Source organism: Drosophila sechellia, chromosome 3L, assembly GCF_004382195.2.
Source record: "Drosophila sechellia strain sech25 chromosome 3L, ASM438219v1, whole genome shotgun sequence".
Taxonomy (NCBI): Eukaryota; Metazoa; Arthropoda; class Insecta; order Diptera; family Drosophilidae; genus Drosophila; species Drosophila sechellia.
Genome location: NC_045951.1, coordinates 7,609,676 through 7,635,006, shown reverse-complemented (window position 1 = coordinate 7,635,006; position 25,331 = coordinate 7,609,676). Strand labels below are relative to the sequence as shown.

General features: G+C 40.4%; 5 protein-coding genes across 9 annotated transcripts; 2 read left to right on the top strand and 3 right to left on the bottom strand.

Annotated features, from left to right (window-relative positions):
* The first annotated feature begins 1,084 nt into the window (after positions 1-1,084).
* Positions 1,085-13,412, top strand: LOC6604777 (circadian locomoter output cycles protein kaput). Of its 5 annotated transcripts, none has more exons than XM_032718223.1 (8): positions 1,085-1,440; positions 6,218-6,515; positions 7,796-7,956; positions 8,014-8,195; positions 9,482-9,698; positions 9,752-10,108; positions 10,168-10,790; positions 10,858-12,363. In XM_032718223.1, exons 2-8 carry the CDS (start codon positions 6,478-6,480, stop codon positions 12,361-12,363), a joined length of 3,084 nt encoding a protein of 1,027 aa, XP_032574114.1. In that variant the 5' UTR covers positions 1,085-1,440; positions 6,218-6,477. The 5 variants fall into 5 exon arrangements, with proteins under 5 accessions (XP_032574114.1, XP_032574116.1, XP_002029628.2 ...); XM_032718225.1 differs by lacking the exon at positions 1,085-1,440 and adding an exon at positions 2,002-2,393 and having other exon boundaries at positions 7,808-7,956; XM_002029592.2 differs by lacking the exon at positions 1,085-1,440 and adding an exon at positions 2,002-2,393.
* On the top strand, positions 8,279-9,298 carry LOC116801022 (microtubule-associated protein RP/EB family member 1). The gene has a single exon (XM_032718227.1). The coding sequence runs from the start codon at positions 8,391-8,393 to the stop codon at positions 9,195-9,197; it is 807 nt and encodes a 268-aa protein (XP_032574118.1). The 5' UTR covers positions 8,279-8,390; the 3' UTR covers positions 9,198-9,298.
* LOC6604776 (protein henna) lies at positions 13,399-15,992 on the bottom strand. Its single transcript, XM_002029591.2, has 5 exons — positions 15,880-15,992; positions 14,319-14,991; positions 13,996-14,258; positions 13,706-13,935; positions 13,399-13,645 (listed from the first exon to the last, which is right to left on the bottom strand). Exons 1-5 carry the CDS (start codon positions 15,907-15,909, stop codon positions 13,483-13,485), a joined length of 1,359 nt encoding a protein of 452 aa, XP_002029627.1. The 5' UTR covers positions 15,910-15,992; the 3' UTR covers positions 13,399-13,482.
* A 1,523-nt stretch (positions 15,993-17,515) lies between these two features.
* Positions 17,516-21,407, bottom strand: LOC6604775 (signal peptide, CUB and EGF-like domain-containing protein 2). The gene is given in 10 exon segments (XM_002029590.2): positions 17,516-17,653; positions 17,719-17,939; positions 18,029-18,538; positions 18,541-18,636; positions 18,718-18,843; positions 18,915-19,026; positions 19,093-19,275; positions 19,278-19,387; positions 19,536-19,729; positions 19,919-21,407. Coding segments are annotated over 9 exon segments (1,470 nt in total). The 5' UTR covers positions 19,606-19,729; positions 19,919-21,407; the 3' UTR covers positions 17,516-17,611.
* A 104-nt stretch (positions 21,408-21,511) lies between these two features.
* LOC6604772 (heat shock protein 27) lies at positions 21,512-22,205 on the bottom strand. Its single transcript, XM_002029589.2, has one exon. The coding sequence runs from the start codon at positions 22,079-22,081 to the stop codon at positions 21,617-21,619; it is 465 nt and encodes a 154-aa protein (XP_002029625.1). The 5' UTR covers positions 22,082-22,205; the 3' UTR covers positions 21,512-21,616.
* Between the last annotated feature and the right edge of the window lie 3,126 nt (positions 22,206-25,331).

Genomic DNA, 25,331 nt, shown 5'->3' with positions numbered 1-25,331 from the left:
TACTTTATACATGAAATATTTATAGAAAATTGAGTTAGCATTAAAAAGCTTTTTTTTTTTTGGAGTAACTAATTCTATTTATTAAGATTTCAAAAGGAATCGTTCAGTAATTCCTCTGAACTTAACCTAATGTGTGATAAAGATAAATGAGACCAAGTGGTATCTTAATTATAAAGTACAAAAGAAAATGTAATATGTTATGTTATCCTCCGGGTAAGGAGATCGCTGGGGTGTACCCTCTTCAGTCTTCGGAGAGAGATGGGATCAGCTAGGATAGTTCGGTTCGGGTGGGCCATAAGCCTGTCGGCATAACGGCTGCTGTGGAAATTAATCTGATCCCCAAGAAGGGTGTTAAAAAGCTAATGCCGTAGTTGCTTCGAGAATAATTAGTGTGGATTAACAAAAACTGAAAGTTCTTATATCATCTTTCCAGACAATTTAATTATTAAAAATTCTATCTTATCTTAAAACATTTTGTTTAGTATTAACTTTAAATGATGTTTAACTTCTCTTATCATTTCAAATATATTTTTTTTTCACACCCTTTTCGCCTCACGTTGCATGAAATGCACATATGATCTGTTAATGTAAATTTATTAACATGAAGCTTCATAGATTAATCTTCTTGCTTGTATTGGCTCAAGAGATAGTTAGGGTATGTTGCACCAGCTACCTAGTTTCAGTCTATGCCGACCTATAGTCAAAAACTCACCCCTGCCACAGACCTTGAACTTAAGTCGCGGACAAACAAAACCCGTTGAATCACCCCTGCGAGACCCCCGAGAGATCCTTATATCTGTAATCTCCAGACGGAATGCCAGAAACACGCGGAATATCGGACAACAAACAGAAAGGTTGAAAGAAAACTATAGAAAAAACTATATAGAAAAGCTATACTATCAGATCCGAGAGAGACCCTCTAAGCAGAGTGGCCCTGAGTGTGCTGATAGTTTGATAGAGCGATAGATAAAGACTCGACTCGACACAACAACTAAGGTTTACGATCGGTGCAATTGAGTGATATGGCGGGTTCTGAGTGGGGAGAGCATATTAAATAATAGCCGAGTGGCGGGGCTCAATCAGTCAGTCAGGTAGAGCTCGGAATGCTTGCACATATCGCGTATACGCCCCGGCCGGCAAAAGGCATTACAACAGACTTGTAGACCGACTCCTCTCCCGCACCGATTCGGTTTCGTATCTTTGTATTTCGATGCATTTCGCGGTTTTTCGTTTATCCGCGGGCTTTTTGCGTTTGTAGTTTTTATTTTCGCCAGCTTAGAACTTGCAGTTCTCGTGCATTTGTTCAGTTTGAGTCCAGCAAGCGCAGCGTCAACGAGCGTATCTCTCTCTTCAATTTTCCGATTCGGGTTTTCGGTTCATTCGCATTTTCTCCCGGGGTTTTGTTTTTTTTGAGCGCGCAGTTATTGTTTTATATCGCAAGTATTTGGCCGATCCGAAGCAAAGTCAAGCCGTCTGCCGTCGATATTGTCTCTGCCTGTAACTCGATCGCAAATTACACACTTTTCGCCTTTTCGGTTCTGTTTCGGATTTGGATTAATATTTTTGTTTGTCTCCGTCTTTGCGCTTCATAAAATTGTAGCTTTCTCCCTTGTTTCTGCTGATATTGCCAAAAAATTGATTGTCTTTACCATACTTTTACAATAAAAGAAATTGCAGTGTTTTTGTTATTGGATATCGTTTTCTATATATTGGCGTATATATGTCACTAAGTGCAAGCCGGTGAGAAGTATAAAAAAAGCGCAAAGCAGAAAGGGGAAAAGTTATTATGTAACTTTTAAAACACTCGGGCCATAAAAACAGGAACAACTGTGGAATAATTCTTGAAGAAACAAAGTGAAAAGCAGAGGAAAAACAAATGTGAATAAGCCGCCAAAGGGAATATATGGATAAAAATAAATAGTTGAAATAATAATGGGCGTTTTTAAAAAGCCAAATAAAAAAGTGTAGTTAAAAATAAATATCAGCGATGTTGCAATACAATACAAATAAGAGTTTTCACAAGCTAAAAATTAATCTTAGTTAAATATTAAAGTGATAAAGTTTTATTTAATTAAACAAGTGCATCCAAACTAATGTAGCTAATATTTAATTTCGAAGTATATTTAACTACTTTAACCAAAGTTTTGCGCCAGATTCAAAAGCTTAAATTACAAATCAGCTGCGTCAAAATTGTGAAGTGTGCAAAGCAAAAGTGAAGCAAAAAACAAAAGTGCATTAGGTAGAACATCCGCAGTGACAAAAATACCAGAAGAAAAATGCCGCGCCAAAAAGATAAGGGAAACCCAAGGATGAGATACGAGTGAAACGAGTGGAGATACTTCTCGCCTAAAACAAAAGTGCATTCAACCAAAAAATTTGAAAACAAACTACCTGTGAGAGGGATTTTTTCAACACATACATATAATATAAATTTTAATTTTTTTAAAATGTCTTAATATTTTGGAGAGGTATTTTAATGGTGTATTTGAATTTTTAATGGAGTTGTTCCGTTTGTTTCCTATGAAAGTTGATTATATATTGTTTTGTTAGCTATTATCAGATTGATTGGATATTTTAAACAGTACACTTTTTTCATTCCGTTGAATTCAAGATAAATAATATTGTTTGTTAGATTAGAATTACAAGAATTTCCAGTGGCTGAAACTAGCTAGGTAATTTGTTAGTCGCTTTGCAACCCAACTGTTTCCATTTGTTTTATTTTAATTTTTGTTGCACTTTTTATTGTTGGCTGACAAGTCTCAGGTCTCGGATGTGGCGTCTTTTTGAGTTTTTGAAACGTCATCGTCAGCGTTTGACTGCCACGAGTATCTGTGTGCGCCAGTGTGTCTGTGTGCGTGTGTGCTGCTGCGATGGTGTGAGTGCGCGTGTGCATTTGTGCAGCGGTGTACGATCATGCGGTAGTCGCACACGCTCTCAGTAAAAGTTATTTCAATTGACAACTAAAAAACTATAGGCACATGCAAAAAGGTTTTAAACATAACAAGTGATACAACTTCGATTCTTGTTTTTGCATTTACTTAAATAAATGGGGCAAAATTACGAAACGCTTCTTAATTAAATCTGCAGTCAGCTGCAATTTCTGGACCTTTTCGCTTGGGCTTCAAGAGCGTATACTTCATTTTCACTTAGAGCAAATATGGCTAGTTGTTGATACGGTGAGATAAGCAACTGATTGACAACTACTCCAGGTCTATTTTTTTTTTTTTTAATACACTTAAATTTGTAATTACCAAAAACTAGAGACAATTCAATTATAGCAAAAGGAATCACATTAAGAAAGGAAAACTTTGGACTGAATACGTTTAAACTAATGATTTTATTGAATTTTGTATTGGTATAGTGAGTTTTTGTCCACTTAAGTGAAATCGAACTAGTTTCTAATTACTCTGAATTTAATCGGTACTAAATAGAAGTCATTAAAAATTTCCCCTTTGCGATTCCCTTAAAATGTGACAATATTATTCAATTTCAATCTAAACATATTAAATCATTATAAAGATCGAATTATCTGATGAACTGATGATGATATTAAGCAGACTGCTAATGATTAAGATCCGTCACTTTATTATTAGATTGTTAAACGTTTAGGGAAAGGAAAATCCAAGATCCGTTTAGGGTTCTGTTTATAGAACAACGACTCCATGCTGGAAAACCACATAGAAGTATACCCCTTGAACACTATTAACGATGAACTCGGAATTGGTAGATTGTAATTAAGTCCCGTCTCGGTAAAATAAGGGGGAACGAACGCCGTCGAAATAAATCAATGAATGACTAGAGGTAAAAATAAAATAATAGTGAACAATTTAATTAAGTCAAGTTTAAGACAACAAACGCTAGAGCGCAACGAAAAGTATTACAAGTTTTGCGGGAAGAGAAATAGAAGGCGAGGAAGCAAAGCTGTACAACATGTCGTATGAGTATTGGGTATTATCACTCACACACGGGCACTATGTTGTAATCGCAATGCAATTAGCAATGCCAAGCAAAAGCTCAAGTTCACTGACAAAGAAATCCAGAGACAGAGAGAGAGAGTGAGAGAGGGAGGAATATGGGGTGCACATATATAGGTAACCCACACATCGGTAGTATGCGATAATTTCTGTAACTGAGCGAAGCTTTACAAATGCAATCAAATGACGTTAGTTCCCCGTTTCCAGTGCGCCAAAGCGAGACAGCAATGGCTAGAGAGTGCAAGTGAGCGAGACGGGGCGACTGCCGATTAGAGAGAGGGGCAGAGATATGGCCACTATATCTCTCGACGTCGTGAGTAGGTCAGTCAACGATCTTCGCCTGGGTTGAGTAAACCTGACACTCCAACCGGCTTTCTGTGCTTTTTCCTCCACTCCGACCAACTGGCTTCCGCATTGCAAATGTGCATTTAGATATTCAATAGAACACACTTCCACAACAATGTGGTCAATGCCAAATGTTTGATACATCATACATCAGCTTCTATTTGCAATAGATGATGCTTCTACTCTATATCACATACTGTGTAGAATTTGATGTTGGCTTTAAAGCTGTTTAGTGCAGTTCAATTCGCTGGGGTGAAGGCCAACAGAGATTGGAAAAGCTGAGGTGAACGATAGTAGAATCAGTCGAAAGGTGTTGTACTTACATTTTCATAAGTAACATACTTCAGATCTATTTAGAAGTCACTAATGTTTTTTTTAGAAGAGTTACTTACTCAGCAAGTTTAGATCAATAATTCAATCATATTGGATTGATATTAATGGAGTCTTTATTTTAGAAAGTGATTGATTGTCTTTCGACTTGAGGCTTATAAACATTTTATAGCAACAAGAGGCAGTTTGGGCTTTTTAAAGATTATTTAAGCTGTATTGTGGCAACGTATCTCTTTTCTTTGACCCAATAATTCCCGAGTTTATAATTGAGTTGTAATTGGACCACATTCCTCGGGCCAAAGCTAACTGAATAATAATACCTGACACCCTCTCTATATGTCTCCATCTTAACCCTTTTCTCGGCTGCTTTTTTGCACTTTGCGACAAACCAAACCAACCGCACTAATTGCAACACGAACCATTAAGCGAGTCATTGGCAATTATCTGGCAGCATTTGAAGTCTGGGTCTGGGCCAACAGCTACTTACGGTTAACCAGCAACACTTGGCCAAAAGGAACGGGACGCTTTTCGGCCTTTGATGTGTATTTAAAATGCTCGCCAGCCCACATGTATACATGTGGGAAATTATGAGCTGCACTTTGTGTCCCTTGGTCAAACGGAGGTAAACGGATTAATTACAACGGGCACGGCAGATGTAAAGCTGGGTAATTTTAAGCTGCTTTGCACATTTTAATTAAACACAGATTTTTCGTCAATGAGCCAGCTTTAAATGAGTTCCAGCTAGAACGTCACCGGCTTTCAGGGAATCCAGTCTTAACCCCTTCCAACTGGTCGAATGCATTTAACAGGCTTGCAGAACCTTTGACATTTGCTGAAAACTTTTCAAGTTGTTGTTTGGCAAGAAATTGCTTTTCGCCGAAGCCCCTTAAATGCTGGACCGTCAATTAACATTGAATAATTTTGCGTGTGTTAAGGAGGATGGCTTAAGGTGCAGGAAATGATTGAAAAGCGTGGAATTAAAAAGGAAATCAATAGACAGTCAGGCGAATACGGGGTCTTATGCAATCGCAAGCGTGTGTGTCAGCTTATTTTTAGCTGGAAAACAGACCCAGCATCCGCACTCAAATTCCCGCTGCAGCCAGGCAATTGGCTGGCAGCTGCCCCACTCACACTCCTCGGTTAAGCAAACCCACCCATTCCGTGCAACCTACTTCCTCCAACCACCGGGCAGTGGTTGTTATGGCATTCAGTGAACGCATTTTGTAACATGACAAAATAGCGTAGCATACATTTCAGGGGTTGCAAATGTGCAACATTGATTGGCACGGCCAACTGGCAAATTGGCCACGGGGCCTCCAATTGGGGAGCCTGCGCAGGCGCAGCTTATTCAATTACATAACCTGGCGATACCCGATTCGGAAAAGGATGCTGGCACTTGGCGAAACCGAAACCGAAACAGAACCACAACTGCACTTGTTGCTGGCACAGCGCGGCGTTTGGCAATAGCTTTCGGAATAAAAAACGCGTCGGAAGAAATAAAGAAGAAAAACTTAAAAAAAAAAATCACGGAAAATAATCAATTACGCTAACACACCAACCCTTTGCAGTTATTCAAAATGTGGCATATTGAGCATATGGAAATCAATTGCTGCGTGAACATTACCTGAACTTTAGACCAAAGACAAGAGCACATATGAACAAAATTATGTGAGCGTGTAACTAATTTGTGGCATTTGTGAGCAAATCTTCAAAAGAAGTGGAAGTTTCGAACTTTCTTCGGTTCTTCTCGTTTGCCCCCTTTCCCATTTTTTCCGGCACTTGTTTAAAAATTGTGCGCCTTGAAGTGGACTATCCTACAGACCCAAAAATGGACGACGAGAGCGACGACAAGGATGATACAAAAAGGTAAATTCACTAGACATTTAGTACTCACACTCATGTATTCGTTAGATGATAGCACAAATCCGTGGGCCATCTGCAAGTGACAGTTGACAAGAAGTAAAAGAATAGACGTGTATATGGCGTACTGGCAAATTTTCCACTAGGTGAAAGTGAAATGTCCCCCCTTATTTATTATTTCATCCGATGAATAACTGTATTAAGATTCCACTGCTGTCGTCAAAAAAATCCCTACCTCCCCACCTGCAAATTTTGATGGCTCACACCCTCGGATTCCATCAATGGAAGCCAACTTGTGGTAACTCAATTCCTTGATCCGTTTTTCCTGCGGCCAACCTCAATGAATTGTAATCTGAGTGTGAATTCGATTAGCTCGTGCAATAATTAATTTCACCTGATGACGTAGCTCAATAGTAGAAAGTATCTGGAAAATTCTGGGAACTTATCGCACAACATTAAATGAAAGAAATTAGTTATCGAATTTCCAGGGTGGCAAAAAATCATGGTTCATAATAAGAGAGTGTTATTTATAATTGCAAACTTATTGCCGTCTGTATTCAGCCTGGTTTATTACACCTTGAAAAATAACCATAATTCTTTCCTAACAACGTAGTTCATATTTTTCATGACGCAGAGAATAATAGTTAGATGACGCCCTATGATGCGGCAATCCAATGGATAGAATTAAGCAACGCATTTGCTTTATATTACTCCTTCAAACATTATTTGGATTAGGGGGCCAGAGTAACTTTACGAGCATTTAAAAAATAAATTTTTTGTTTCTTTTGGATAAACTTAAACATGATATACAATGCTATACCATTTTACTTAGCTGTTACATTTTCGTATTGTTTAACTTTTACGTTCAATTAAATTAAAAATTATTTTGAAAAGACCTACCCAACTTTTCATAAACTACCATGACCCTGCTATACTCAAAAACTGACAATAGCAATAATCCCGAAACTCAGCTCATCAAACAGTTAGTGACATGCAAATGTCAATGGCAGGATGGAAAAGTTAACTGTAGCGCAGTGAATTGAAAGCGACAAAGGGCACACAACCCTTGTGCTCCATATCCTTAGAAAAATCCGGGATGGCGATAGCATATGGGCATATGTGGCTAATCAACGCCAGACAATGCCTCAATGGACTCGGCACACGTGGGTCGCGAACGCACTCACCTGGGGGGTGGCAAACCCTCTTCATTGTGATATCCTTACGACCATTGAAAGTGTGACGTTGTTAACCGTAAATGCATCCTATTGATTATTTTTAACTCGTAGCTTCCTTTGCAGGAAATCGCGTAATCTCAGCGAGAAGAAGCGACGGGATCAGTTTAACTCGCTGGTCAACGATCTGAGCGCCTTGATATCCACCTCCAGCAGAAAGATGGATAAGTCCACGGTCCTGAAGTCCACGATAGCCTTCCTGAAGAATCATAATGGTAGGCTTACTGCATTACCACTGCTATCTCTTTCAACTCTCAAATGTTTGATATCAGAGGCCACCGACCGCTCCAAGGTTTTCGAAATACAACAGGACTGGAAGCCTGCGTTCCTCAGTAACGACGAATACACTCACCTCATGCTGGAGTCTCTCGATGGTTTCATGATGGTCTTCAGCAGCATGGGCTCCATCTTCTACGCCTCGGAAAGTATTACCTCCCAGCTGGGCTATCTGCCGGTAAGTTAGAAAAAATACAAGCCAAAACAAAACACAATGAAAACTTTCAAATCAGTAGGTTATAAATCTAAGAACATAGTGAGAAAAAAATCATTTTAGTATGCTTAGAGAAACTTATACCGGTTCGGCAAATCAGAATAATCGTCAGTAGTCCGAAACATTATTCAACAGATAACATTAAATTTTTCGTACAAAATGTCTAAGAAATCAAAAACATCAGTCGTGAATGTTCTCTACACTAACAATTCGTCGAGCAATCCTTCGCGGGGGGAAATGCTATCCTGGGTGAACAATACGCTAAAATCGCAGTTTTTCAAGGTCGAAGAGTTGTGCACCGGAGCGGCATACTGCCAGTTAATGGACATACTCTTTGCCCAGTCGATCCCGATGCAGCGAGTCAAGTTTCGCACAAACGTAGAGTATGAGTACATCCAAAATTTCAAGCTTTTACAGGGATGTTTCAACAAAGTTGATGTGGAAAAGATCATACCCATCGACCGGCTGGTCAAGGGTCGATTCCAGGATAACTTCGAGTTCCTCCAGTGGTTTCGCAAGTTCTTCGATGCCAACTATGAGAGTAGAGAATATGATCCTCTGATCGCTCGGAATGGAGCAATGATGGGACTTGGCTCGCCTCCCATGGAAGCCAAGAAACGCAAGTCAGTGAATAAGTCAAAACCCCAGACTAAACCCACCGAAGAATCCTCTGCTCAAACAGATAAGGCAAGAACAGAGCCGGAAAATCAAGTGCATGAGTCAAATTCCCAAACTAAAGCCACCGAAGAAGCCCCTGCTCAAACAGATAAGGCAACAACAGAACCCGTAAATGAAGGTTCTATTGAGGAGTTGCGGAATTACTGTGAATATATTTCGATAATGACAGAGGAGAGGGACTTTTACTTATCGAAACTCAGAGCAATTGATCATATTTGCCAGAAATACAATAGTGGCCAAGTTAGGAAAATATCAGAGAAGATTACTAATATTATTTACAGCGGATAAATGCTCATAACAAGCACTAAATAAACTGAGAAGCAAAATTCAAAGCAATGTGGATAGCTTAAAAATTAAAAGTTAATCTGTCAATAAATTGTTAATACGAAGTTTTTTCTAATCTATTATGACTTTTTGGGAGTGAATCTTATGCAACTGTGAAGTATATATAATATACAAAATGAAAGTAGTGGGATTTAATATTATATTTTTGAGATATCCAAAGTAAAGGACAAAAGTAAATATTTGTTTTATTTGAAACTCAGTTCTTACACACCTATTTCGTTTTTCAGCAAGATTTGTACAACATGACCATATATGACCTGGCCTACGAAATGGACCATGAGGCGCTGCTGAACATCTTTATGAATCCCACACCGGTAATCGAGCCCAGACAGACGGACATAAGTTCCAGTAACCAGATCACATTCTACACCCATTTGAGACGCGGCGGGATGGAGAAAGTGGATGCCAATGCCTACGAGTTGGTCAAATTCGTGGGTTACTTTCGTAGGTAGCCGTGCAGTGAGTTTCGGTCACCTCCACTGATGCTTATCCCTTAGGTAACGATACCAATACTTCGACGGGTTCCAGTTCAGAGGTTCCGAATGGCTCAAATGGACAGCCTGCGGTGCTGCCGCGCATCTTCCAGCAGAATCCCAATGCAGAGGTGGACAAAAAGATGGTTTTCGTGGGCACCGGACGCGTACAGAATCCCCAACTGATCAGGGAAATGAGCATTATTGATCCCACAAGTAATGAGTTCACCTCGAAACACAGCATGGAGTGGAAGTTTTTGTTTCTGGATCACCGGGCACCGCCGATCATTGGCTATATGCCCTTCGAGGTTCTGGGGACATCCGGCTATGATTATTACCACTTTGATGATCTGGACAGTATTGTGGCGTGCCATGAAGAGCGTAAGTTTCGTAAAGCAAACATAAGCTATGCGTAAATATAAAGCCGTTAATTATTCCAGTAAGGCAAACGGGTGAGGGCAAGTCTTGCTACTACCGATTCCTCACGAAAGGCCAACAGTGGATATGGTTGCAAACGGACTACTATGTGAGCTACCACCAGTTCAATTCCAAACCGGACTACGTGGTCTGCACCCATAAGGTTGTCAGCTATGCCGAGGTTCTGAAGGATAGTCGAAAGGAGTGCCAAAAATCCGTAAATAGCAACAACACCACCAACAATGGGAGCAGTAAGGTAATAGCCTCCACGGGAACTAGCAGCAAATCCGCATCTGCCACCACAACACTGAGGGATTTCGAGCTGAGCAGCCAAAATCTGGATAGCACATTGCTCGGAAATAGTCTGGCCAGTTTGGGCAATGAAACAGCAGCCACTTCTCCCGCCGTGGACTCGTCGCCCATGTGGTCAGCGTCGGCTGTCCAACCGTCGGGATCATGCCAAATAAATCCCCTGAAGACATCGCGTCCCGCCTCGAGTTATGGCAATATCAGCTCCACAGGAATATCGCCGAAGGCTAAGCGAAAGTGCTACTTCTACAACAACCGGGGGAATGACTCGGATTCAACGTCCATGTCGACGGATTCAGTCACCAGCCGGCAGTCCATGATGACGCACGTCAGTTCGGTGAGTATCCATATAGATTATTGATCATTAGCGAAATTGTTTGAATTTGGTCCTTATAATTTCCTAGCAAAGCCAACGGCAGCGATCGCATCACCGTGAACACCATCGAGAAAATCATCACAGTCAGTCACATCATCACATGCAGCAACAGCAGCAGCATCAGAACCAGCAGCAGCCACATCAGCAGCACCAGCAACTGCAACAGCAGCTGCAACATACAGTGGGTACTCCGAAAATGGTGCCTCTCCTGCCGATTGCGCCCACACAAATAATGGCTGAAAATGCGTGTCAGTTTCCCCAACCCGCCTATCCGCTTGCTAATCCTCAACTGGTGGCACCCACATTTCTGGAGCCGCCGCAATATCTCACCGCCATTCCCATGCAGCCAGTGATCGCTCCGTTTCCGGTGGCGCCAGTGCTTTCCCCACTTCCGGTGCAGTCACAAACGGATATGCTGCCCGATACGGTGGTTATGACGCCAACACAGAGTCAGTTGCAGGATCAATTGCAGCGGAAGCACGACGAACTGCAAAAACTGATCCTCCAGCAACAGAATGAGCTGAGGATCGTCTCAGAGCAGCTCCTTCTATCCCGCTACACATATCTGCAGCCCATGATGTCGATGGGATTCGCACCTGGCAACATGACAGCAGCAGCGGTGGGTAATTTGGGAGCAGGTGGCCAACGGGGACTGAATTTCACCGGCAGCAATGCCGTGCAGCCACAATTCAATCAGTATGGATTTGCCCTGAACTCGGAGCAGATGCTTAACCAGCAGGATCAGCAGATGATGATGCAGCAGCAGCAGAATCTGCACACGCAGCACCAGCACAATCTGCAGCAGCAACATCAGAGCCACTCACAGTTGCAGCAACATAACCAGCAGCAACATCAGCAGCAGCAGCAACAACAGCAGCAACAACAGCAGCAACAACAGCAGCAGCAACAGCAGCAGCAACAGCAGCAACAACAGCACCAACAGCAGCAGCAACAGTTGCAGCTGCAGCAACAAAATGATATTTTACTGCGTGAGGATATCGATGATATAGACGCCTTCCTCAATCTGTCCCCCCTGCACTCACTGGGCTCGCAATCCACCATTAATCCCTTCAACTCCAGCAGCAATAACAACAATCAAAGCTACAATGGGGGTAGTAATCTGAATAATGGCAACCAGAACAACAACAATCGCAGTTCGAATCCCCCGCAAAATAACAACGAGGACTCGCTGTTGTCCTACATGCAGATGGCCACCGAATCGAGTCCTTCGATCAACTTTCACATGGGCATCAGCGATGATGGCTCCGAAACGCAGAGCGAGGACAACAAGATGATGCACACTTCCGGCAGCAATCTGGTGCAGCAGCAACAGCAGCAGCAACAACAACAAATCCTGCAGCAGCATCAACAGCAGTCAAACAGCTTCTTCAGTTCGAATCCCTTTCTCAACAGTCAGAATCAGAACCAAAACCAGTTGCCAAACGATCTGGAAATATTGCCATACCAAATGTCCCAAGAGCAATCACAGAATCTATTCAACTCGCCTCACACAGCCCCAGGCAGTAGTCAATAGCGCATACCCACTGTATATAACTCTCTGTAGCGATAGGAAAAGATAGAATTGTAGAACTCCAGGCAACCCATATACCAACATATCCGTGTATTATCAAGTTTGGCCTCTGGCCCTCTTTATCGAACCTCCTCTATCGGAAGCCCAGAGCTAGTTGTAGATCTCAACAGACTGAGTATTGTCCCACCCCGCTCCCTTCATGCGTTGTATATAACATAGGTGTACTATAGAAAAGTTCTCAAAAAAAATTCATTGTAAGTAGGTTTTAAATTGTTGCAGTTTGTAGCAAGAACCCATCGTTTCCATAGGTTAGCCTTATCCAGTAAGTGCCATCGAGGCGCAAACAGGGATCTCTGATACGAAATCGAACCTTAAAGCCTAATCCTAAGTTATTTGTATTCTAATATACTGAGAAGCGACTAACAAGCGAACGAGTTGAGCAAAGCTAATTCAATTCCATATTATTTTCAAGACTGGGCTTCGTCATTGAGGTCAAAAATGATATTTATCGTACGATTTAGTGTTATTCTGTATGTATAACTCAAAACTCAGGTTGAGATTGCAACTGACATTTATTTTGCTGTGAAGATATTCCCATAAGTTTTCTTTAGGCCCGATCTTTTCTGACAGCTGAAATGCAATTAGTTCAATCGTTATTCCAATTTCCCCTGCATTACCATTTTACTGTTGGAAAAGTTCGTTCGAATATGCTTCGATCTGCAGCTGATAAAGAGCCAAATGCTTTAAACTTAGGACTTGTAAATGGAAACAAACTATCTTAAACTCAACTACAACTACCTTAATAATTTTAGTTATCTCAATGTTTAAGATTTGTACATACCTATAGGACGAGTCGTTAGCACTTGCTTAAGTCTGTAAATACGCGTACGATGAGGATAATGTAGACCCATTTTGTACATAACTGTTTATATGTTTTTCAAAAGAGCTTAACAACAAAATGTAATTGAACATGCTAACCAAACAAGAAAAACCAGAACATTATCGATACAGAGTTGTAATAAAGCAAAACAAAAACAGTTACAAAAACTTAATTGAATGGTATTTATTATTTGATTCAATCTTAATAGTAAGTAAAGAGAAAAAAAGTAAAAAAAATTATACTCAGACGCGCAGCTTGGCAACGGCATTCTGGAGAATCTGGAACTCGGAGTTAATGTTGTCCATCAGATTCGAAATCTGGGGCTTCGAGTCGAGAACCTCAACACTCTGAGTATAGGCATTGTAGCGAACACCAAAGGGTCGAGGAATCGAGTTCGCAAATTTACTAAAAGTAATTAAAATTATTAAACACTTTCTTTAGATATGTTTAGGCCTAATAACTTACATGGTCTTCTCCTTGGCGGTTTCAAAACTATCGGCCACATAGTACAGAGGCTGGAACTGAGTAATGGGATACTTAGTGACGCCAGTGACCTCCGGCTCAAAGTCCTTCAGCTGCGGCTTGTCCGTGAGGCAATACTCTAGTTCTCCGTAGGAGGACAGCAGACCAGCTCCGTACGCCTTCAACTCACCCTCCTGGCGGCACAAGCCGTACTCAACAGTGAACCAGAAGATCTGGAAAGAATTCACGCATCACAAAGTTGTCCTATTAGTTTAGAGCAAAGAGCCATTTACGGTGGACAGTTTCTCAATGTAATCATCGGGTGCTCCTAGGGAAGCTAAACCGATCTCCTGACTGAATTGGGCAAATGCTGGATCTGCAAAAAGCGGCACGTGGCCCATCAGCTCGTGGCAGACATCTGGTTCCGGCGTGTACATGGGCTTGCTGGGATGACGGATATACTGAGTGGAGTGGAAGACGCGGAAGGCCAGGCCAGCCAGGAAATCCCGAGAGCTGAGTAGTCCAGCCACTGGACGCAGAGTAAAACCTGTACAATCTGAAGTGCAGCAATTCTCAATGTTACGAATTCTATCTAATAGGCAGTAATCGAACTAACCCCTCAAGAAGTTGGATACATCCTCCAGTTGGGGAATGTTGTCCTCTCGGAATCCACAGTTGTCCACCAGCAAGGGGAATACGTGGTTGTACTCACGACAGGCGTGGGTCTTATAGAGCTTCGTAAGATTCCTGAAGATAATACCCCAGGTCTCGATCTCCTCCTTGGTGTAATCCACATGGGGCAAGGGCTCGCCATGCTTGTAGTTGTAGGCAATGTCGGCGAAGTACTTGCGACGCTTGCGGTATTCCGGATCGGTAAAACCAGGATGATCGGCATCCAGCTCAGATCCGTAGCTCAGAATCTGATTGGCGAAACGATCCAGATCGCGTATACGCCGCGGGAACCAGGGGACAGCCGTGGCATTATCCTTGTAGTCACGCGAAATGATGTTAAAGTAGCTACACTGCTCCTTCACATCCTCGATGGCTTTGCCCAAGGCTCCAGATTTTCCATCGGCCTCCACGAAAAACTCGTATCCGGGAACACGCAGCGAGGATCGCGACTCAATATGCACCAGGTTTATGTCATGCTTCTTGAAGATGGCCAAAATGTTGGCCAAAGCTCCGCTGGACAACGAGGAATCCTTGGGCGAAAACAGAAGACAGGTGTTCCTGGCTTCCTTAATATCTACACCCTCGACTATGTAAGCCGAATCCTCTACGCGCGTTGGCTGTAATATATTGATATATTTTAAAAATATTTACTGTTTATAATTTTTGCTGTTTGGGAAAACAGTCATTGCATCATTGGAAATTTGACAGATTGACTCCGAGTGACCTGGGCTTAACGAGCAATCAAGCAAAACCAATTAATACTGAATATATTTCTCGCCATTAACACCCTGCTTTTATGGCTAGGCAAAGCCTATCAGCAAATCTCCTATTACAGAGGCTACCAGGGCCCAAATCGCATTATCATTTAACCGAAGCCTTATATGAGCCAACGAACTGTAATTGTAGTACTTGCCTCAGATCTGCATCATTGAGGTTGTTTGTGTTTTGACTTGAACCCCCATGTTGAAGGTTTAGGTCCGACCGCAATGGCAATCAGCGCATATTGCCAAGGACTCGGCCTAGAACTTGGTGTGATGTATCTGTGGGAAGGTTTACCAAGCAGTATGCTTTGCAAGATCTTGTGCCATAACAAGGTCTTCTATCAGGGCTGAATTATTTATTCTTAAAGTACATATATGTATTTATATATCTTATAAAACTGTCCTGTTTCTACATCCAATATATGCTGACATCTTAATTCAGGTTTTACTCTAACAAACACAATAATAAACTACTTGTTTCCCAGAAAGCACTCTGTATTTCTTTGTCTAGAACTATTGCGAACTAACCCAATTCCATGACAGGTTTTATAGATTACAGATCCGCTTTCTCATTTTAATCAAAATAATAAAATGATATTTATTTGCATTTTTTTCCTCAAAGGTTGGACAAGTTCATGCTGAGAACGCAGAATAATAAACTTGTTATTGTTTATAATTTATTAGCTATTTTACGGATCACTTTCTATACCGGGTGCACAGAGGACTCTCGCCGAAGCAACAAACCTTATCAAAGGAGACCTGCCGCTGGTACATTTTCACAAGATTCTCGGGTTTCTCCACTGATAATACAACAAAACCGATGGCGAACGATCCGCTCAGCACACGAATTAAAACTGATTTAATTTCTCTGTGAATCGCGCGCTTAAATAGACTTTTCGATAGGCCCCATAGCTGAGCCAAAACGAAAATCAATCCGAACTGAAACCAGTAAATAATACAAATAATATCGCGTGCAATCGGGCGAGTGAATGATCTTGGAACGGCATCCACATGCGGTCCAATCGCGGCTTTGGCTCTGCGGCTGCAGGGTTATCAGTGCCCAGTCTCGATGGGACTAAAATCCCATTTCAGTATTCAGCTTCATTACAGAAGCCGTCGTCTAGCCGATCAAATCTAAATATTGAGTCTTAAATACAGTCGAGCATCCATAATTCAAAATACGAAAAAAGGAACGCCTGATTCGAAAAACCTGTTCTGAATGTTATAGAGCTGTGTTCCTGGCAACCGAAACTTAGGCACAGTTTTCTATAGATTCAGTATAATATTGTAAACAATGTTTTCATACTGTTAAAGAACCCAACGCACTTCCTTTTCGCATGTTTCACTGTATTTCGGAAATATTATCAGCTAAGACTTGCCCCTCTGCTGGGGTCCACATTAACAAAACATTATTTCAGCTAGTTTTAGATTCGCTTTGTTTTGCAAAAAATCATACTGAATAATCTGGGCTGTGTTTTTCTAATGACAGGTTCTAACCAAACGAGTTCAACGGCATTTCAGGGCAATTATTTCAGTAGTGAATAGCTCCAAGTGGGCCTGGCACGCGCTACTCTTGTTTTTTTCATACTTGCAGTCCACATCAGATTGACTGGAATCAATTAGTCCAATCGTTACACTCACCTGAATTTTTTGTCGGATTTTGCCTTTTAAATGGTAATACGTTTTCCTGAAATATAGGTGACTTACATTGTGGAATCCACTTATAATGGTTTATCTATGAGTAGGTTTATCACTGTTTCAAGTTCAGAGTTCACTCGGTCTGAGCACGTTAACAGATAACCCCGAAATTTAAGCTGATGTAATATTACAAGAGCTTACAAAAGCTGAAGCAATTAACCATATTTATACCATGTCTTCACTTCCGACATAAAATGTTCCAATATACTTATTTCTATTTTTAGATGTGTTTTTTCTCAATCATAAAAAGTCGTCCCAAAAGTAGGCAAAATAATAAGGTAAGTTTTTAAGACAAGGTGGTAAATAAGGCTAATATGTTATGTAGATCCACTGTTATGTAGAAATCCACTGCAAAAGAAAAACGAAATGAGACTGATCTAGGATGAAGATGCTAAAACATCCGAATAACAAGCAAGAACCATCATTTAAATTTTTTTGTAAGCTGAAAGCCGAAATTTTTCTGTACCGTAGCTTACAACTTTTGTCTACAGCGGATAATATCATAAATCTGTTCTACATGTCAAACATTTTACATCTTCATTGATTTTTACACACACCAATGTAAAGATACATATTGATCGGCAGGAGTAAAAAGTATTATTGCTGGTCGGTTAGGATTTGGTTGGTCAAGATACAACGAGATACGTTAAGACTGATAGTCAGTATAAAACAAAATGCATGCTTCAATGCAGTAGTATAGGTTAAATTTATTTTTATGATTTAAGGGAGCGGCGTTTTATAAGTTAAAATTAATAAACAGCTTAGTGGAATAATCCGGTTAAGGGTGGACGATCTTCACGCAGCCCTCGTCCTGTTTCACCTAAAAAATCAAATGCGTATAGGTAACATACGAGTATGTGTTATAGTTAGGTTATTCAGACTTACTGATTGCTGAAACGCATATTGTGGCACAGCCTGCCATCTTCTTTGGAGCCAGCCCCATGGTGTCGTACAAACGAGCTGTAAGTCCGAGGCGGGCAAATAGCCACGATCACATAACAGCTCGCAAATCGCGTGTGATTTGGATGGGCCATTATTGCAGCTGGCAGGATAGAAACGTCCATTGCGTGGAGGTGTCAAAACTGGACAGCTCCATGCGAGGGATTCTAGAAATATGATGCAATACCAAATACATAATGAGTCTTTAAAAATCCTATAGCTTTAACTTCAATTGTATTCATTGATTTGTACTTACCCACGCACTTGGCTTCTGGACTGGACCAAAGACCGGTGTGTCCACAACTCGCGAATTGTGAACCCTGCAGAATATAACCCGCGTTGCAGGTAATATTGCAACCAGTGTAGTTGAAGCCATTTTGGAGATACTTATTGCAAGAAGCCTTTCCGTTGGCTGGACTCTTAAACAGAGGGCATATATCGTTTGAAGGTATATTGGGTGCTTGGGTTGTCCTTGGTGTTTACTCTCTGACTGGCGGGTCTTTCGATGGCGGTAATTCGGAGCCATCCAAAATACAACTATGACGATCCTCGAGTAGATGATATCCTTCGGGGCAATGGCAAATATATGAACCTATTGTATTCTCACACTTGTGCTCACAGTAAGGGTAAGTCACTCGCCCAGAAACTGAATCTATATCCTCCAAATCGCATTCGTTAATATCCTGACACTCACTGCCATCGGCGGACAGCTTAAATCCGGACCTGCACACTATTTCACCCGGGGAGAAACCTTCGCCTTCGGTGTGCCCACCAGTGACGGAAGGCATTTGTATGTTCCATTTCGGTTCTCGCAGCCAGCCGTACAGTCCCAAGAAAGTTTGGCATCGGCGCACTCATCAATGTCTAGAAGGGGATAAGTAAATTTACTTTAGAGCTTATTAATATTTTGTTCATAAATTTCAATGTAAAGTTTTTAGAACTTACCCAAGCAAGTTTTTTCATCACTCTCGTCTATTATAAAACCACTATTACAGGTGCATATGAAATCACCAGGAAAGTTGTAGCAATCTTGAGAGCAGCCGCCATTCGATTCCTTACACTCATCGATATCTGAAACAGAAGATACAGAGTGTGTCAGTGTATCTTTAAGATACATTTATTAAAAATATGTATGTACCTACCATTACAGCTTATGAGATCGGTGGTATTCAGGGTATAACCCTCATAGCATTCGCATTTATGAGTTGATCTGTTGCATAGATGAGCACAACCGCCATTATTAATCCCACATCTCTACAATAAAGAAAGATTTATTAATGTATCTTATGATCAACAGATCAGTTTCCAAAAAGTCATTACTTTCTTTTGCTTCTTCGGATGCGTTTTTCCTTTACGAATCTTTGTGCAAATGGGTTTCCTACCAAGCCAGATCCCATTTGAGCAATAGATTGCATTTTCTTCGGCACGGTTGAGTTTGTAGTTGTCCTTGCAGGAATAATAGGTCACAAGAAAAATATTTTCGGCACTTCGGCGAAGTTCGACACGGACGCCTTACCATTTTTAATCCGTGGAGGACTCGAGCTGGTATTGTCATATTGAAAAGATAAATTGTTATCTATTGCGGGGGTGATTTCGGGAATATCATTTAACGAAGCTGTAAAATAAATTCATTAAGAATCAATGCAATTCAAATAAAGTATATTATGAACTGCCAATTTAACGTTTATTGTTTTTCACACCATTAATGGTTTTTCAATAAATTTAAACAAATAAATTTATGTTGTAATAGATTCACAACTCACCTTTGGAGAATCCGATACACATAAGCGCGTAAAAAACAATCACTGACGATGCCATTCTGTCTTGGCCCATTTAGAATCGTTATATAAACAAGTAAATTATTAGATCACTTAAAAACATTAGCCTAACGTAAACGTTTTGTTTAATCAAGTGTCTCCATTGGGGGCTTGTCACCAACTTGCATTTAAGTGTCTGCCTAAAAGTACACGCTTAATTAATGAAAAAATAATCGCAATCATACTCGGAATTATTATGAGTAACAGATGTTAATAATTGTATCTAATTTTACTTTTTTTTAAAGTCAATTAACTGTGCAGTTACCATGTTCAACACATTTAATGTATGTTTGATGTAAACAATGTTAAGATAATTATTTTTTGAATACCGTAAAATTTTTAATATTAACAACGGCGAACAACGTTTCGGTCACAGGCAAAACCGACGACTGATCATTTATCAGGTGTTTTCATAGAGCGATAGCCGAGCCAAGCCAAATATACTCGTTCGGTAGGGTATACAGCATTTTCGAATGATAATTAAACTTAAGAGTTAAATTATGTTATTCAACTATACAAGCTGACATTACATCAATTAAACTCGCAATCGAAATCAAATGCGCCGCTGCAACTGCTCGCCATATTGTAAATGGATTTTAATTAAACGAAATTAAATACAATAGAAATCCAGCGTAGGTGTGTTACTCTTCGACTTATTTGGTTAGCCGAGCAAACATGTTATTCTATACATATACGTATATATATATATATATAAGTAACTATCTACGTTTACGCCGCCCGATCCCCACTACTCGGATAGGAAACTCAATTCCCTTTGTCCGAATTTTTCATTGATGAATTGCATTTTGAGTGACAAATCGATTTCGCTAAAAGAACTGAAAACATTTAGAGGTTACACATAATTGGCCACTTTATTGGGTCGCAGATTGACGTGACTTTGTTTTCTCGTGTTGGTGTTTATTTAGAAATTAAATAAATGAGTAAATGCTTTTTTGCAAGTCTTAGTGTTTTACTAATATTTCTGCTAATAAACGGTTACTCAGAGCGTTGATAACACTATCTTTTGTTTTGACGGTTTTTTAGATAAAAATTCATTGAATGTAGGTATAAATTTCATGCCGTTCCAAAATTTCTTTTTTTTTATTTTCAAATGTAATTAGAGGGTATCTCTCGCCCGTCGCTTTATGTTAAGGAAAAGAAAGAGATCAGAGAAAAGTTGTTTGTGCTCAAACAATTCTTTGTTGTATAAAGATCACCCTTGCCAAAAAAGATGCCTTCTCTTCTCTTTTTAAACAAATTTTTCCGGGCACCTGCTGCTATTCAAGTATTTTCTTTCGAATTTCTCCTTGCTCAACAATATCTATATTTAGAAGATAATTTTTCGAAAAATACACTTCTTTAACGCTCTGTCCTCTAGAATACAAGTGTGACGATCGCCCACTCTTTTTTACAAATATTGTGGGCGTGTGACTCTCGTTACTTTGTATGGTCAATTTAAACTAGATTAATTTTTCCAGCTCTATTTTCTGGCTACTTCCATGTGGTGCACGTGTGTAACTTTTCCGTGTAGGTTTTGGCTCAAAGCTGTTGTCGTTTATTGGCCCATGTACATTTGAAGTTAACCTTAGTTGGCAAATTACGGAAATCGCTCGAGGGCGTAGTGTTTACCCATATGAAAGATAGTCTGGGTAAAAATACTCGGAAGATACAGACTATATTCGAGCGGGTACTTTTGTTTGGTCAAACGATGACTTTTTCTTTTTTGTACGACATGAAGCAATTTAGGTTGACATTTTCTTGGCCATTGTTTTAAAGCTTCGAGTCGAGCTGAACACATCCGCTGGCGGTTGGGAAAAGGAATGAAACCACTGCCAAATAAGGTCGTCTGAATTCATTATTAATAAATTAAACTTTTATTTTATTTAACTAAACAAACGTTGCTTTGTTAATTACAAAAAGAGTCCAATTCTAGTCTTAAAAATATGTGCATTACTTTTGTCTTAATTTTAGCTCCAACAGAAAGTAACTAAGAACAAAACACGGAGTTGCGATGCTATAGACTGGGATTAGTTCTTGATGCTTAGATACGATGGACCCACTTGGCGGACGTACACACTCCGCTCGTTGGTCAAATACGGCGGACACTTGACGGTGAGTATGCCATCGGACGACAGTTCCGATCGCACATCGTTAGGATAGTATCCTCGCGGCAGGACGAACCGCTTGACGATGTGGCGACCCACGAAGGTGTCACCATCCCGTCGCTTCTCGTGCTTGGCCTCCACGACCACAGTGTCTCCCGAGGTCTTCACGCTAATCTCGTAGGGCTTGAACAAGTGCACATCCACATTGGCCTCGAAACCATCCTTTCCGACAATCACCCGACTTAGATCGGGTGCGGATCCAACGCGAGATAGTGATCGCTTCCAGTACGGCAAGTCCCAGTCGTTCAAATCCCAATCGCGCCACAGACGACGACGGTAATCCCAGTAATCCCAATCCGTATTGTTTGTAGCTGGCACCAGAGCCATTTTGTGATAGTTTATTCCTTAGGACAGGGCCAACAGCAACGCTAGTTCGTATTTACTTTCCACTTATCGCGTTTTCTGATAGACGTCCACTCGCGTTTTCTGCTCTGAGCAAATTAAACTTGGAAACGATAGTAGTCGACGCTTATATAGCCAAAAGCTTCGCCCCGTGGGATCAGCTCAGCTCAACACAAATTCTAGTCAATAGCCAATGACAGTTGTGACGTAGTAGGCACACTGTTCAAAGAATCGGGCTTCCTGTTAGGAATTCAATAAATACGGCAAACTGCAGCATTTAAAATATAGTTATTACATCTGAAACGTTTCGTGATTATGAAATTTAACTTATACAATTTTTAATAAATGCTCTAAGCATAATTCAAAGTTTTTTTCGCAGTGCACCAACTGCAGTTACAGTGGCGTTAAAACTGGGCGATGTTTTCGATTGTTTATCTTTGCATTGACGCTTGTATATAAGGTATTGGGGCTGTGGGTCGAAAAATGTCTTTGCATGTTATTTCCTTGAGGCGCTTCGAGATCTTATGCTGGGTGGGTTGATTTGCAGACTTGTTTCCGTAGAGGGGATGTATTTTCAGTGGTTATCCAAAGGTACTGCTAACCACCTTGAAACATCTCACTACCTGCATTTAATTATTCAGTATATTTGAACTAAAAATCTTTATAAGCTGAAAATCTTTCGTTTTTTATCCAACCTACACATACATTTTGCTTTAGTCCTTTCTTATTTGTTTATGTATTTCTCTTTCATTTAACAAATCATTCTCCCATATCGGCAACGCCTTAAAAACGGTGGAAGCATGCCAACAAATTTTCGCAGCATTCGTATTTTGAAATTAATTACTCTCCGCTTCCGGTTGCAAATTAAAAAACAAAATCAAAGCAAGCCCAAATAAAAACCAACACATTTCTTTGACGGATGTGATTCTTTTCACTTTTTGACCAAATACGGCTTTAAATTTTGTACAAGATACAAATGAACAGAGATACGCGGATTACAGATACACAATCTATAGATACAGCAACATAAAAGGGGGATTGAGTTTGTCATGACAAAAGGGCAATTTGTGAAAATTTTTGACGATTTTTGCCGAGCAGATTAGTCGATGGATGCGACATCTACGGAACATTTATGGGCCTGACCTGCCCGCCCCTCTTTATAAAACCCGTGCCCGTAACGTAACACAATCATCGGATTGGGATTGGCCCACCCCATATGTCGCTGTAATTTGTTGTTCCAGCCGTCGGTGTTGTTATGGCTGTTCTGGTAATAGATTTTGTGTGTGTTTTATAATAATTATAACAAGCTTCGCAATTTCGCAATTTAGATGGCATTTAAACATGTATTTGTACATTAAGTCATTTGCCATCGGACTAGTTCAATAGGTTTGTGATGCAGCACATCGCAAGACAGTCGTGGGCACACAAATAGATACTTTTGGTCTAGTTAGAAATATATTCTTATATTATATGCATAAATTCTCTTAACACAGACATAGATAATAAGTATTTATCATCGTTGTTCTTATAAATTATATTCCCCCATTTCTTATTTGTTTTAAATATAGTCAAATATGCTAAACAAGTATTTAACATCTTTAAAATCCGTACGAACAAAATCGGACGATTTATTTTTTAAAAAGGAGCTTAGTCTATGTTTTGTATTATTAGTGTAAGTCTAGAGAAAATTTCCCGATTGAAAACCAATTGAAGTGCCGCAGCTGGCGGAACAACAATATATTAGACCAAAACAAAGCAATTTACTAATTAGCTTGACTTTATGGCAAAATCGAATGAAAATCAGAATCAAATTCCTGAGGGTGTGGGTTGTGCACAACTTTCTTTGGCATCGATTGTTTGTGAGGCATTACCTAAGAGATGACTTTCTATAATCGTAAACATCATTAGCATAGCACACCCACCGCGACCTTCACCATTTTTTAATTCCCACAGGGAGGGGTCATTCCCCCGATTTCCCTGATTATGGTTGCAAATGTTTAAATCGCTTTCAGCAAGATCGCGGGAATGAACTTAGTAATTTCACATATTGGCAATGTTCCAGGCATTGACTTCGATAGGAAACAAATGACTGCATATACACCCAGAAGAAAGATTAATTATTAAATATTTTAAAGATTACCTATTACTTATTCAGCCTACAAGTATGCTACGAATGCTTAAGACGGTCATGGCGAACGTGGCGTATGAGTAATAGCTGTAGTTAAAAATGGTCGGCAAAAAGGCAAGCAAATTAAGTCTCGGAAATCAATAAGGTACATCGCTCACGTGGCAAATGAAGTAGCCGCGCGGTGAAGTCGAGCGTAACTATAAATGGCCCCCGAGACACTAAACATTCAGCCGCAAAAGGGCAACAAACAGGTGCAGGAGCAGGTGCATTCGACCTGGCCAAGAGGCCACTGCAATGCGACGCCTGCCAAGGGGAAGACGGGGCAATCTGTGGCAGGGGGGAAACACAAAAGCATGGGCAAAACGAAAGCAAAATTTCAAGTCGGAGAAAAAGACAGGACGACGGCGAGAAGCCAGCAGGACTTAAAACCGTAATTGGCCAAGCGAAGTGAACACTGCAGGTCGTAGGTTGTAGGTCGCAAGTTCCAGGCCCGAAGAATAAGTCCCCAAAAAGCAGCCGCAACAAAAGTTGCCACAACAGAGCGAGAAAACTGGCAAAAGTTATCCCTGAGAAAGTCTAAGGAATGGGGCAGAAAAGCCGAACCTCATATACCCTAAAGCAAAATGTATATATTTTGAAAATAGTAGTCTAAAAATAACTCCTTTAATAACATTGCCAAAATTGAAAATATTTATAGATTACAAATGAAATCAACTGAATATTCAATTAAGTTCAGTCAGATAGAAAATGAATTTTCATATTTAAGCGAGATAAATAGATATCGCTTTTCATTTAACCAACGAAGTGGAAATCAATAAATGTTACCTGAAAATAACAGTTTAAATTAAATAAAATGTTGGCCAAAGGATTTGCAATGAGAATGCACTGAAACTATAGGCATTTAATGACTGTACAATATATTATAAAGCTGCACATTCTTTGAGATAGTTATCACACCCAGAGGCAACCTTCAACAAAATCCAGAACTGCAACTGCATTTCGAAACTCGCCCATTATGCCGCAAGTCACGCCCGTCGAAGGCGAAGCCTCGCCCTTTCGTCCTGTCGCGCTGCACTTGTTTGCATACGAATGAGGAACTTATTTATA

What these genes read in the sequence shown, in the direction of transcription:
- LOC6604777 (XM_032718224.1), top strand. Translation starts at nt 6,478, where the DNA reads ATGGACGACGAGAGCGACGACAAGGATGATACAAAAAG. An exon ending in CAAATTCGTGGGTTACTTTC is followed by an intron (nt 9,699 to 9,751) that starts GTAGGTAGCCGT and finishes CTTATCCCTTAG; the next exon opens with GTAACGATACCAATACTTCG. An exon ending in TGATGACGCACGTCAGTTCG is followed by an intron (nt 10,791 to 10,857) that starts GTGAGTATCCAT and finishes ATAATTTCCTAG; the next exon opens with CAAAGCCAACGGCAGCGATC.
- LOC116801022 (XM_032718227.1), top strand. Translation starts at nt 8,391, where the DNA reads ATGTCTAAGAAATCAAAAACATCAGTCGTGAATGTTCTCTACACTAAC.
- LOC6604776 (XM_002029591.2), bottom strand. Translation starts at nt 15,909, where the DNA reads ATGTACCAGCGGCAGGTCTCCTTTGATAAG. An exon ending in GGCAGGTCTCCTTTGATAAG is followed by an intron (nt 14,992 to 15,879) that starts GTTTGTTGCTTC and finishes AATATATTACAG; the next exon opens with CCAACGCGCGTAGAGGATTC. An exon ending in ACCGCCAAGGAGAAGACCAT is followed by an intron (nt 13,646 to 13,705) that starts GTAAGTTATTAG and finishes AATTACTTTTAG; the next exon opens with TAAATTTGCGAACTCGATTC.
- LOC6604772 (XM_002029589.2), bottom strand. Translation starts at nt 22,081, where the DNA reads ATGGCTCTGGTGCCAGCTACAAACAATACGGATTGGGATTACTGGGAT.